At 44.9% G+C, this 14,026-nt stretch overlaps 2 protein-coding genes across 2 annotated transcripts; one reads left to right on the top strand and one right to left on the bottom strand.

The window, feature by feature from the left end:
- Window positions 1–4,571: 4,571 nt before the first annotated feature.
- PtA15_3A156 (uncharacterized protein) lies at window positions 4,572–6,444 on the top strand (the record flags this gene model as incomplete). Its single annotated transcript, XM_053167096.1, has 6 exons — window positions 4,572–4,641; window positions 4,706–4,848; window positions 4,961–5,023; window positions 5,084–5,796; window positions 5,898–6,284; window positions 6,393–6,444. The coding sequence occupies 6 exons, from the start codon at window positions 4,572–4,574 to the stop codon at window positions 6,442–6,444; spliced, it is 1,428 nt and encodes a 475-aa protein (XP_053018347.1).
- Window positions 6,445–12,631: 6,187 nt separating this feature from the next.
- PtA15_3A155 (uncharacterized protein) lies at window positions 12,632–13,721 on the bottom strand (the record flags this gene model as incomplete). Its single annotated transcript, XM_053167095.1, has 5 exons — window positions 12,632–12,704; window positions 12,784–12,898; window positions 12,978–13,089; window positions 13,193–13,331; window positions 13,396–13,721. The coding sequence occupies 5 exons, from the start codon at window positions 13,719–13,721 to the stop codon at window positions 12,632–12,634; spliced, it is 765 nt and encodes a 254-aa protein (XP_053018346.1).
- Window positions 13,722–14,026: the final 305 nt, after the last annotated feature.

Raw genomic sequence — 14,026 nt, 5'->3', positions numbered from 1 at the left:
CGGCGCTAACAGCGCGCTAACGCTACTCAGAATGAGCGGGCGCTTTTTGCCGCTACGCTAACGCTAAGTGGCCCTGTAGCGTAGTGTAGCGTAGCGGCCCACCGTTGCCATCATCCACTCCAAAAATTTTGGAGTGGACTACTGTTCACTCCATTTTTGGAGTGCATGAAGTAAATCTTTGGTGTGCATTTAGCCTGCCCCTTTTTAAAATTAACCCATGCTTCAGTGAGCAGCGTCACCACACAAGCTGAATATTGCAGGAGGTTATGTACATTTGTATTCATGAAAGTGCAAACATAAGTAAAGTTGCTCAAGGAAACTTGTTTCATCCAGTTTCTAAACATTGGTTTGACAACGCCTGAATATATACTCGTGAGAAGTTCTTCCGATTCTGGCGTTGCAAGTTTTGCACAATCTTCAAATATGGTATTTTATGCCACTTTCCAACGGCCGCTTGCGCTGAATCGGGTCTTGCATTTTGTTCTAACAGTTTTACCAACTAACTTGGCCAAGCTGCAGATTTCTGATCATTGGGTGAACTCGATCGAAGAATCATGCTTCTCCGGAGAGGAACTCAACGCTGCTAATTTGTTGGCATGGCCCCCTCCCATAGTTTCTTCAAATCATTTTACCAATCCATGTGAAGAGGCACAAGATCAAACCCTTTCCATGATGCAAAATGAACAAGCATCCTCAGTTTTTGCAGTTGAAGATCTTGCCTCAGTACCTCTCTCCCCAACCTCACATAGCATGCTGCTTGAACTGGAAAAAGATTTATCTCCAATGCCATTTCCCCCCCATCCATTGGATACTTCTACTGACAATACCCATGCTTCTAGTTCAGGTGGATCCGTGAGAGCACAAGACTTTTTTACCAGGAGGACATCAACTTACGGCATATTTTTTTACTTAAACAGATCCTGGGGTTGAAGTTCACCCTCATTCCATCGGTCAACTATTATCGCCTGCAGATTTTTTAGTCGAAGATCCTCATGCAGCTCCACTCTCCCCAAAGTCGCCAAGCATGTTGCTTGAATGGGAAAAACAATTCCTTCCGACTTCATCTTCTTCCAATCCATTTCTTCCAGTTTCATCTTCTTCCAATCCATCTAATACTTCTAACAGGGATCCATACATCATTCGTTCAAGTCAGTTTCTCTTTCTGTGGCTCTTAGATTGACATCACTCATTGGCAAGGATTTTGTAAGCTTATCAGAGATTCTTCACCTCCAAAACTCAGGTTTTGAAGCCCATGATCGAGTCCATACGGACCCGAGCGAGTCGGATCAGGCGCCTGCTGGTGGCATTCCTTCTCAAATGATAAACCAAGAGCTTTCCAGAGGTGATACCGGAGCAGGTTAGTCTGGTTAGCATATGGGTGTAGCTGACCTGAATCAGGCTTCATCAAGTTAACTCGCTTCTGTCTCAACAGCTGGCCGACTGTGCATCATCGGACCTCCGTTCAGCCAGTCCGCGAATGACATCAACGCCAGCTTAACTTCAAATGGATCAAGGAAAAGATCTGCTGCTGAATATCTGAGTCCGGAGAACGAAGTGACCAATCGCACTTCTGAACATTCTTTGACCGCTAGATACCATTCTTTATTGGTTCTAAAACAGCGTTTTGATAAATTCTGTACAAAGGTTGATTCAGAATTTGGCATCCAAACTTCCTCCTCCAAAAACCCATTCATCCCTCATCCAAAATTACCACTTGCACTGTTTTGGGGAAAAACAAGTCCTGTGGCAATAAGAGTATTAAATTCTTCCAAGGATGCTTCTAAGAAAAGGAGGATTTTGTTCACTCGCTACCATCATTTAATCAGAGTCCTGTACTTACTCCAGGAGGAATATTTGAACACTTGTGACATTCCAACATTCAAGTACTTAGTTTGGCAAGAGAAACTTTTGGACTGGGTTGACTGTGAAATTTCTGGATCTGATCTTGAAAGTGGTCCAATCATTGGAATCAATAGATCATCAAAATTAGAATGGAATATCAATTATGATTATCGAGATACTCAGGTCAAATTGGCATATTACTTCTCTCAGGATGGTGATGAGGTCAATGCACTTCCAACTGCTACTTTTCTGTTTCAAAGCTTCAAGACTCAGAATCTAAGTGAGTGGAAACAAATTTACTCTCAGGTGTCACATGAGCTACATTACTGATTCTCAAAATGGCTCAAATAAAACTCACATGTGGTATGAATTGATTTTGAATATGTAAAAATCACAACTTGTCAGTCCATTTATCATCCCCAACTGAATTTCCAGAAGAGTTTTCAAAACCTCCCTCAAGTCCTAATTTCAAGCAAAACATGGAATTTTTATTGAACTTGGCAAGGAAAAAAGAAGTGTTTTCCAATCTGATTTCTTATCCTAAGCACTCAATTAAAGGTGGGATTTCCACATCAGATTCCAACTTGCGTTTCCATAATCACCTGCGTATTCTCAGAGGAAAGCTGAAAAAAAAGTTTCAGAGCAATCACCCCAGATTGCCCATCACAGCTTACTTTGAGGGAGGAAATTCAGATAAAAAAGTTCTACATGTTCTGGAAAATTCTGATTTTAAAATAAGATTAGTAGAAGAGCACATATTGTATAGAAAGCTTAGAAGACTCCTTGTGGCAATCAATTACATTCATCTTGAATCTCACCAACACTTCTATACCGCACAAGATGATTACAAGGCAAGTACAAAGCAAATATATGGCTGGCTTGTTGAAATTCTCATCAGGCCCAAAGGATCACTTCCTCTCTTCGGCTATTATACAGCTGAAATAAACCTTGCACCTTGGGAGGGCGAACAAAACAGAAGCTGGAAAGGATTTCAACCACTTCAACTACAATTAATCAAATACTTTTCTGATGAGGAAGATCCTCTTTTATTGGAAACAACAGCAGTATTTGCTTATACAACTTGGTTTGAGAATCATCATCCAGAAAGATTGGAAACTCTACACGAAATGAGCCTTAGTTTGAAGTTTAGCTTATACAGCTATGAGGGGTATTCAAAGTTTTTGCACAAATTTATAAAACTGTAATACTGAAAAATGTTTTTCTTGGAGCTGCTTAATAATTGATGACTTCCTATCAAGATCTGCAGGCCTCTCAAATGTGATCTAGAGCCCAAAAGATAGATTTACCACCAAAAATCTAGACTTTTTTGTTCTAAAGAAAAATCCAAATTTGGGGGTCCCAGATTGCATGGGAGGTCCTCCATTCTCAGTCAAAATTACTTACAAATTATATGAAACTATGCAGCCATTTCTGAACATAAATAAACAAAATTTAATGACAAGTAAAATTGAGTTCCAACTTTCCTAGATAAACAAACAAAACCAAAAAACATTTTAGAAAATAAATCAAACCTCCTGGATATCTTTCACTCTTCAAAGGCAAGGAGGTCACAATTGAGGCCAGCCACAAGCTTTGAAATTGACTGACTAGGATATTTCAAATCTGGTGAACATCAAAAGAATTCCTTGATTATGAAGAGATCATCACTCCTGATCTGGTTATCTTGCAGAAAGATTCACATCTGTTGACAAAGTCACAGCACTTCAACATGTTTGGTGGCGTCCGCAGGTCAACAAAAATTTGGAAGTATCCCTTTTCATAGCGAGTAAGCTTGACAAATGTGACGAGTGTTTAATCTCCCAGTGAGCTGTTTTGAGTGAATTTTAAGTACAGTTATCGTGCAATTTTATGAGTAAATGTAAGGGCTGTTCACTTGTTCTGTAAAGTTGCATCCCCCCCTCTTTAGGGAAAGGTTCCGATGAAAACTCATATGTCATGAATGCGAAAAACAGACCTAACTGACATTAACAAAAAGATTTGATTTATCTGGTTCCACGCAAGCCAATACCTGCTGGCAGGATGATCTGAATAACTGTGCGGTATCAAGTGACGAGTGAGACAAGATACATTTCGTATTAAGAATGTGGAGCGCCATCCCCATCTGATGGCATGAGATTGCTGCTGAGCAATCAGTGAGCCCCTGTTTAGATTAGCAACTCCAACTACTTTGCTATCAATTTCGATGGGGTTACATCTACCGGCACCGGTGATTTACGGGGAGAGGTTCCCATGTGGACATGAAACCCCAACCCAATCAAACTCAGCGAGGCCTACCCGACAAACTGGAGCCTTTCTCTCATGCAGCTTGGCTGCTTCGCTGGTGCTCGTGTCTACATACGCCTATGCAGGAATGACCTTGATCTACTTCTTGGGTGGTAATCACTGCCTCAGGGTACAAAAGATTAAGAAATGGGAGGTTCAGGGTGACATAAGTCCATAGTCAGACAGCGCAGCTTGGGCCGAGTTAGCCCAAGCTCGCGCAGGAGCGGAGTGGGTCAGAAACGTATTTATTCCGGAAGTACTATGTACTTATGAGGGGGTGCTACTCCAACGGGGCTTCTCCGCCCAGGCCAGGGCCATTACACCAGCCAACATCGATCGAGCAAATTCCCGCCGAGCTGCAAGATACCACTATACCTTCTCGGTCCCAACCACTTCTCGGCTTTTCTATCCATCAGCCAAACAGTAGAAACATCTCCCCCGCCATCATGTTCGGTGTCCTCTCTCGCCATGCCTTATCAGCTTCGGTCTTGCGGCGGTCAACAGCATCCGCTCGTCGTAAGTGCCCTTTTTACATATTCAGTTTGTCTTCTTCGACACTTATCGCTGCCATCCTCTCCAGAGCTTCATAGCTCGGCACAGGCTTATGCACTCAGCAAGTTCACGATGCCCGCTATGTCCCCTACGATGACTGAGGGCGGCATCGCAAATTGGAAGAAGAAAGAGGGAGAAAGCTTTGCGGTTGGAGATGTCTTACTTGAGATTGTCAGTTCTATCTCTCAGAGCTTCTTTCCCGTCTATCAATCCGAGAAACAATCATGCAAACATCCTGGCTAACATCTTTTACCTTTTCATGTGAATTTTCATGCTTTATCAGGAAACTGACAAAGCTACAATGGATGTTGAAGCTCAGGACGATGGTAAAATTGCGAAGATCATTGTTAGTAATCTGAATTTCAATTGTTTCGTATCCAACTTGACTTACTGACTTGCTATGCAGGTGGCCGATGGCGCAAAAGCTGTCCCAGTCGGAAAAGCGATTGCAATCTTTGCAGAAGAAGGGGAGGAAGTGAACACCAGCGAGGTTGAAAAATTAATATCTGAAAGCGAAGCATCGGCAGCACCACCAACTCCTAAAGAATCCTCAGAGCCTAAACCATCGAAATCAGAGCCCGCCAAAGAAACCAGCGCACCATCCTCATCAAGCTCCCCCTCCTCCAAGCCATCCAGCCACTCCGCACCGAGGTCTGCGATTTTCGCCACCCCATCCGCTAAGCGTATCGCCCTTGAGAAAGGGATTCCATTGGCGTCGATCAAAGGATCTGGCCCCAACGGACGAATCCTCGAATCGGACCTAGCCTCATACTCGAAAGCTGGGGGAGCTTCGTCCGCCTCTTCGGCGTCGACGTCCGGCGCCCCCTATGAGGACCTCCCAGTATCAAACATGAGAAGGACCATCGCCAATCGATTGGGCGCAAGTAAGCGTGACGTACCGCATTATTACTTGACATCCGAGATTCAGATGGATCGAGTCAACCGTCTTCGAGCGCTTTTCAACAAGGCTGCTGAAGAACGAGCTGCTTCTTCGAAGGCCGGTGGACTGAAGGCTCCCACCAAGTTGAGCGTTAACGATTTCGTCATCAAGGCTTCTGCCTTGGCCTGTGCAGATGTCCCGGAAGTGAACTCGAGCTGGCAAGAAGACTTCGTCAGACAGTTGAGTCCCCGCCTCTTCATCCATTTTTTCTTCAATCAATGAATATCACAATCACAACTCATGTTTTGGTCTGTACGACTTTTCCCTTTTCATTCAATAGAAACCATCACGTAGACATTTCGGTAGCAGTTGCCACGCCAACTGGTCTGATTACACCGATTGTAACGAACGTAGGTAGTCGAGGATTAGGATCGATCTCAGCGGAAATCAAAGCCTTGGCGACGAAGGCGAAGAACAACCAACTCACCCCGCCAGAATACCAAGGAGGGACGTTCACCGTCTCGAACTTGGGCATGTTCGGCTCAGTCAGTCATTTTACGGCCATCATCAATTCGCCTCAATCTTGCATCTTGGCCGTCGGTGGGGCCGAGAAGAAGTTGGCGATCGATGATGATCCTGCCGGCAAAGGATTCAAGGAGATTGAGGTCATGAAGGTCACCTTGAGCTGCGATCACCGTGTTGTCGATGGGGCTGTTGGAGCTAGATGGCAAGTTAACTAACTCATCGATCCTCAGAAGCCCTTGGCTCCATCGACGAAGCTGACCTTTTCCAATTTTTCTGAACGCCTGGTGCGATTAACTCGAAAAACATTCAGGTTGAAGGCATTCAAGGGTTACATGGAAAATCCGCTTTCATTCATGCTTTAAACGTACCACTCTAAGCTACCACCCAAGTATTTCCGGGCTTCATCAGTGGTCTAAGTATTCCCTGCCTCTCTGTCCCCCATCCATGTGTCTCTAGAGAAAACAAAAGGCCTTGTCACTCAATAAAATTATATATAAAGAAGAGAAAACAGTTGTTCTTGTTGAATAATTTCTCTCTGTTGCTGTTGAGATCTTTGTTTACATACCTGTCTCTTCTTACCTTCTTGCTCATAAAATACCGCCAACCCAAAAAAGTAATTGGAATGGGCCTCTTTGGAGGAGGTTTGAACTACAACGCGTCTCAACAGCAACAATGTCATCAAATGATAGCCAGCAAAGTGAACATCTCCTTCACTCTTTCACTTCCCAACATTGCAAAACATCTATCCTGTGTGTGATACTCTGGGAGAATCACCCCCTGTTGGATTTTATTTTGTCTACCAGTTGCATGAAATCCACAATGAAGCACATTTTCAATGTGGTTCATCATAATAATATTCAAGATACTTTTGCAAATCAACCCTCTTTGGAAATTGAATCATTAGTATGTACTTAGCCTGCAATTCAAAATCTCTTCAAATTCAACCTTCCAATTGATTAGGTGGGTTCACAATCAAAATTTACATAACTTTGGAGGTAAATTAAAATATTTCCCTTTTTGGAGTGCAATAATGTGCACATCATGCTTTTTGAAGTGTATGAAGTGTGCACTCCAAGCCCAACATCTTGCAAGGTAATGCACTTCATTTTTGGAGTGGAAAAGTGTGCATTCCAAGTTTCTGGAGAGTGCATGAATTGTGCACTCTGGCATTTTTGGAGTACGTAGTAATTTGCTCCATTTTTGGAGTGCATGTGGTAATTGATTGGAGTGCTTAAAGGCTGACCCTAAATTTAAGGCCTTTATGACCAAAATTTTAAAATTCTGGCAAGCTGTACATGATTGTGTGTTACTGATCAATTAGTGCAACTTAAATGCTCATGATAAACACCTCAAAAAGGTTTTTCAAGTGGTACAAATTTCAATTTTGAACCCCCCTAATCTATTGAATTGGGCTGGGGATTTCTAAATCATTGTGACCTACTCTGGCCGTATTCTTATCTATGTATTGTCTTCAGTGACAAGGAGGTGTCTTAAGGAACAAAATCAGTTGAGTCAGTGATAATGTTTGATCCATGTAAAACAAAAGGTGGCCAGCATGCCTTGTTATTTCTGTGTTGTATATGGAACTTTATAATTTTTGGTGGATTAAGTTTTAATGATTTTAAAAAATTCTCACAATTGAAAAAGCTAGTAAGAATGAGTGTACATTCATAATATCGTTTACCACATCTCATTTTCATTTAAAAAAGCAATATTTCCTTGTCTGATAATGATTCACAACTAATGACACATCTCATTTTCATTTGAAAAAAACCATATTTCCTTGTCTGGACTCTGATAATGATTGACACTGATGAAATGCTACTTACCTACTGCAGCACTATGTGGAGGTGACACAGGAGCAGGGTGCATATGATGGAGGAATTCCCATCATGTAAGAGGCTTGATTTAGAGTGATCTGCTAAGCCTTGTTTGCTGGTGAAACTTGATCTTGATCAATTTTCACCAGCCAGTAAGGTTTATCCTTTCCATCCAGACAAAGGCATTTGGCCCAGAAGAATTCCTCCAATGTTTTCTGGGAGAAAAATTTCAAGCCATTTTGTAGGGGTAATCAAATTTGAGCTGCATAAGATCATAGATATGCCTTTGTTTTCATAGGTAAACTGGAATCTCCATAAATTTGGGTCTGCCTTTTTGCACACCAAAAAATTCCCCCACGCACAACAAAAAAGGTGTGCACTCAAGCGCACTCCAAAAAACCTTGGAGTGCACCCTGCTGCACTCTCTGAGCCGGTCATCAATGAGGGAGAGGGCAGACCAGTCATTGACAGGAAACAACCCTCATGATGACTAGTGCTGGTCATCAGGAGGACTCACCCCTCTCAATGACTGGTATAGACCATTCATTTGGAGGAAACAACCCTCTTGATGACCAGTGCTGGTCATTGGGAGGACTCATCCCTCTTGATTATCAATAAAGACCGGTAATTGGGAGGAAACAACGCTCCCAATTAGGGATGGCATATGGCACCCGGGTACCTGTTGCGGGTGCGGTTATAATTTCACTAATTCTTGACACCCACACCCGCACCTGGCAACCACCAGTGGGTACCTGCAACAACAGACAGGTACCCGCCTAAAGGCGCCGGGTACCTGCCATCTATTACCCAGGGCTATCCCTAACCAGTATGGGAGGCATTTTGACTGCAGGTATCTGACACGGGTGCGGGTACCTGCCTCAAATTTTGCTCAGACTGGACACCGGGACCTGCCCACAGGTGCCGGGTACCCGCAAACAGGTACCCTTTTGCCATCCCTACTCCCAATGACCGGTCTGTATTGGTCATTGGGAGGGATGAGTCCTCCCAGACCCAATGACCAGCATTGAACAGTCATTGAGAACTCCACAAAAATGTGGTCTTTGGAGTACATAACTTTCACTCCATGCTTGGAGTGCACAGACATGCACACCAAGTAATGTAGTGTACACAGACATGCACACCAAGTAATGTGGTGTGCACAAACTTGCACACCTTTTTGGTGTGCATGGGAATTTTTTGGTATGCAAAAAGGCTGACTCATAAATTTTGCCCCATGTGTGTGAGATTTATGCATCCATTAATAGGGGGTTTCAAAGTAGGCCCGCGCATGCATGCAGGCCACTTTGCATAACCCAGTTTTGCGGGGAGGCTTGCATGCAAAAATGGCAAGTCGACGTTCAACATTTGACTTTTTTTTATTTATTAAAAAAGTGAAATTTGGCCTTTGGCATTGCTCACTATGAATCTTAGAGACGTCATGATGAGAGGAGATAACAACTATACAATCTACTACACAACATTTAAACTGAGGGTGAAATCAAGTTGAGGTCTGGAGGTCATAACATGTTTAATTGGTAACAAACAAAAGGAGAAAAAATTGAGAAGAAAAAGAAAAGACGGGAAATGGGAATCATCGAGGGGGAAGTTGATCTTGAAATCGACTCGTCTTGCTCAGGAAGTTTGCCAAAGCCACTTCCGCTTTCCGGTTATTGAGGATTTTGTCTAATCTCTCCGCCCTGAATCGAACTTTCAAGTGTCGGAGTTGTTTTCGAAGAGCCGCCCGTTGATCCTTGAATTTCGGGCAGAAATTCATCAGATGAAACACCGTCTCCTTGGCCCCACAATTTGGGCAAAGAGGATCGAAGGCCCTGCAAATGCGAAAAAGATGTTTTTTCAGCGCACAATGACCTGAATCCAATTGGTTGACTAGAGTGCTGTAGCCTATAGGTAAGTCAGAGGGCGCCGGCTTTATGATGGATAGGCCCTCCACCATCCTACGAAGGACCTTCTTGCAATTGCTGTTGACATCCAAAATTTGCGCTGAGGGGGACTCCAACGCGTCTATAGGCCCTCCACCATCCTACGAAGGACCTTCTTGCAATTGCTGTTGACATCCAAAATTTGCGCTGAGGGGGACTCCAACGCGTCTTTGGCTAGTTGATCCGCCAATTCATTGCCTACGATGTCCTTATGACCCGGACACCATACAAATGAGACCTTTAAGCATGCTGGGAGGTCTGCGATGGCTTCATTAATTTGAGAAAATAACCATTGCCCTGGCTTCGGAGCAACTGGATTCTTGGTTCTCAGGATGACACCCTGGTTATTAACAAAGATTAACACTTGCCGATATTGTGATTTCCTGTACAGCTCCTTGGCCAGTCTGACAGCAGCCAGAACCCCCGCTGCTTCGCTTTCGTGATTCGACAGGATCGCCTTCTTCCCAAGGGAATATGCGCTGAAAACGTTCAGAGTCGGGCAAATAGCCGCGCCCGCTCCTCCCTTCTCCGAGTGGAAAGACCCATCGCTGAAAACCAGTAACGCCTCTGGATCTAAAGAGTGTGAGGAAATGAGGGACTTAACCGAGGATAAGGCGTCTTCCTTTGTCAGCCCTAAGTTTCTGTACAGCAATTCCCTTGATGGTCGGGGATTGAAATCGAAAGAGAGGTGGATCCGCTCCGGACCCATTGCAATGGCATCATCCACCAGTTTCGCCGATAGGCCGACTCTGGCCGCATCGGGGAAACGAGCGCCTGAGTCGGCAACATTTGACTTGAACGCCGGCTTGCCTTGCCACGCAAGTCGGCATGAACCACACCCCTGTCAGCAACACTCATCCACCCTACCACCACACACATCAACTCTCATCCAAGATCAGCCACCTCAATGCAACATCACCTGACCCAACCCAATACCCAACCGGGGCGAGCCGGATTTCCTGGGTCCGGGTGGCATCCTTAGGTGATCTGGACCGCCGGAGGCTGGGTGCTTGCATGGCTATCCTCAATGGTCTCGGCGTTCAAAGAAGCGTCCTGGTTTTTGTCCGAGGCAAAGGTGCCCAAGGGCGTGATGCCCCAGCAACTGAACATTGAGATATCTTCATCCCAGCCAGACATTGGTGTCGTCAACATCTTCTTGCCCGTAAAGATCGCATTCCTATATGATTTTCAGACAAAGAAATAGAAGGGGAGAGTCGGATTGAGAGATAGAGTAAAACTATGCACAAACAAAGAAAGATAGATTTGATTAGAGCTCCCCGAACTTGAGCTTGGATGAGGTGGGTCATTTGTCGGATGGGGGTGGCCCGTTCTGTGTGTCGTGGCATGGTTGGAGGGGTGGATGGCTCGGGCTCGGGTGGATGGGTTGAATGGGGTGGAGTGGTGGCGGCTGGAGTTGGGTGTTGGGTGTTGAGCCTTGTATCAAGCGGACACAAGGCCCAAAGTGGGGGGGTCAAGGTTACTTTCAAATTTGGCTGGAGGCAAGTCAACATGCAAAGTGACTTGCATGCACACGGATTTTTACTTTGAATCCCACTAATAATTTGTCTTGGGGGAGCTTGCAGCAAGACTGAAACAGCTGCATTAAAAACAGTGCAGCGGATTTTGGTTTGCTGGGATACAATCGTTTGTAGCCAAAAACCGCTGCTCTTTTCCTTTTTGAGGACTGCAAGATTTTATCAAGATTAATATTGACCAAAAATAGCCTGCAAAAAGCGGCATTCCGCTGTTTTGTAGTGCGGCCCAGCGGGACACCCTGCTTCTAGGTAGAGGCACCCAAAACAGCGGAAAATAGCGAAAAGCAGCGGAAAAGCGGATGAGGCACCCTTTCACAGCTGCTGGGATGCTGTTTAGCTAGCTTTGAAACACTGAAAGTGGTGGAATAACGTGGAAAATCGAGTAGAGGCGGGGAAAAGCGGCCTGCCGTTGCGCTACACTTTTTTGTAGCGGTAGTGGCACTTTCACTATTTGCCTTGGGAAAAAAGCGGCCAGGCACTGCGCTGCGCTGTAATCACCATTTTCTGCAGCGTAGCCCAGCTTGTTAGACTTGCTTCCAGCATAAGTAAGGAGTTTCAAAGTAGACCCGCGCATACAACTTGCAAGGCAAGGCAAGCCAGCGTTCAACTCAAATGTTGAACGTTGACTTGCAGTCTCCCCGCAAAACTGGGTTATGGAAAGTGACTTGCATGCACGCACAGATCTACTTTGAAACCCCCTACTATTAATTTGGCTGAACAGTTGGAGCTATCAAATCAAGTGTCACTTACATCCACTCTGAGTTCCCTTCCAAATTCTCCACAATTTTATGCAAAAATTGCATCAGGTTTGAACACCATAACTATCTAATGTGAATTATTCATGTCAACAAAACAAAATTTGTAAAATGAAGCAGAAAAGACTGGTGGGTACAATTTCAGAAAGGAGTAGCCACAAAAAAGCAAAATAAACCTGCATGCAGGAGAGCAATTTGAAATATGTGCATACGCAAGTTGAAAGAACAAAAGAAAAAGGAAAGAAAGAGAGTACAGCAGTTGGAGTTGAAATTGGAATTGAGAAAGGCCAAATGACTGATGAAAGTGAATGAGCTTGAAAAGATGGAAGCTGCAGATCTGATTCCGCGCGAATGTTAAGTCGAGGCTTTGTTCTGAAAGACGGGAGTATAGTTAAGGAGCCACTGTGAATTCACAGGAGGTCCACGGGCGATAGAGGGAGATGAACAACTGCATCATCGAGTATGCAGTTACCAAAGCCCTTCATCAAGTGCAGATAACTCAACGACGGGATGGTTTGCCTCCAGCAAGAGCATGGACGTTTTTCAAGTAAAGAGTCTCTACGTTTCCCGATCTGGAAACACGGAAGGGAGTTAGTGTTTGATCGTCGCTGGCCTGATAATTAACATCTTGTCACAGGGAACCAGACTTACGGATTGTACTCGCATACCCAGAATTGAATAGGAGACTGGGGCAATGAAACACCAACCATCGTTGGACAACTCGTAACAGCACAGCCTAGCTCCCGGGTAGCCTCCCATACAACCTCTGGGAAAGGCATTAACAGAAAAAAATTAAGTTGACTCATCTCGAGAATGAAATGAGGAGCAAAACCAGGTGGCCTCACGGGTGAAATGTGAATCTTGTGGATTTTTGGGGTTCCATGCTAGTTTTTCTTCCGGTCCCTCGACCCACTGAGACACCACCTCCTGCGGTGAGGTTTGGCCAGCCGCGATGTTCTACAAATGAAGTTGTACGCAAAAACAAGTTAGGCGAGCAGACAAATCATTTCCGGTAGCTGCGATGGATGAAACAACTGATGAATAAAAGACATGAATTCACCTCTCCATAGGGGTTATTGTCCGTGTGTCGGAAGGCGCAAGCAGCAGCGAGGCGATGTGCCGACGGGATCAGTTGCGGGTTCCACGTGAGCTGAGGCACTCCATAAACGTTTCTCACTTTGTTGTGCTCATCCACAAAGCTAAATGTTCACCATCATCAGACTTGTAGAAGCAGTCGAAAGTGTGAATTCAAGCCGGACATACTTTTGAGCCATCTCGGAGATTGCTGCGCCACCCTGTGATGCTGGAGGATGGGATATGGGTACTGGATTGGCGATAATCGGCACTGGAGGTTGAGGTAGGTATGAGGGACCCGCATTTAGAGTGGGCGGACGAGGGACGACCATCGATGACTGGTAATTGGCGATTGAAGAATAGCCTGAGTGCGTGTTCGCATATTTAAGCTTCGCGGCAGCTTTCGTGTGCTGGTTCTGGGTTTTGCCGTGGGTTGATCTCCAAGCATTTGTTTGAATGGAAAGGAGTAATAAAACGAGTGTTAGAGTGACGATGCCAGAGGAAAGAGCCGCCATGACTGGTGTAAAACAGCACGAGGGAGTGCAAGCGGTTAATGCAAAATTGTCGCTACTGGGGGATGAGAATGCCCGATGCTGTTGAGATGTATATCACAGGCAGATTCTGAAAAGGATGGTAGTCTACATATTTTTTCGCTCGTTCTCCAAAAAACACGGCCTGTCTGAACTGAGGGTGGCAGGTGTCTGGCGTACCTGCCAAATTGAGTTAGAAAATTCGAGGAGAAATCCCGCCAGGCTCCCATACGCCAAAGACTCCAACTGGCCCGGCTGAGGCCGGTGGAGTCGTGGACCCAGGTGGGCCA

This window comes from Puccinia triticina, chromosome 3A, assembly GCF_026914185.1.
Source record: "Puccinia triticina chromosome 3A, complete sequence".
Taxonomy (NCBI): Eukaryota; Fungi; Basidiomycota; class Pucciniomycetes; order Pucciniales; family Pucciniaceae; genus Puccinia; species Puccinia triticina.
This window is presented reverse-complemented; position numbering and strand designations above follow the sequence as displayed.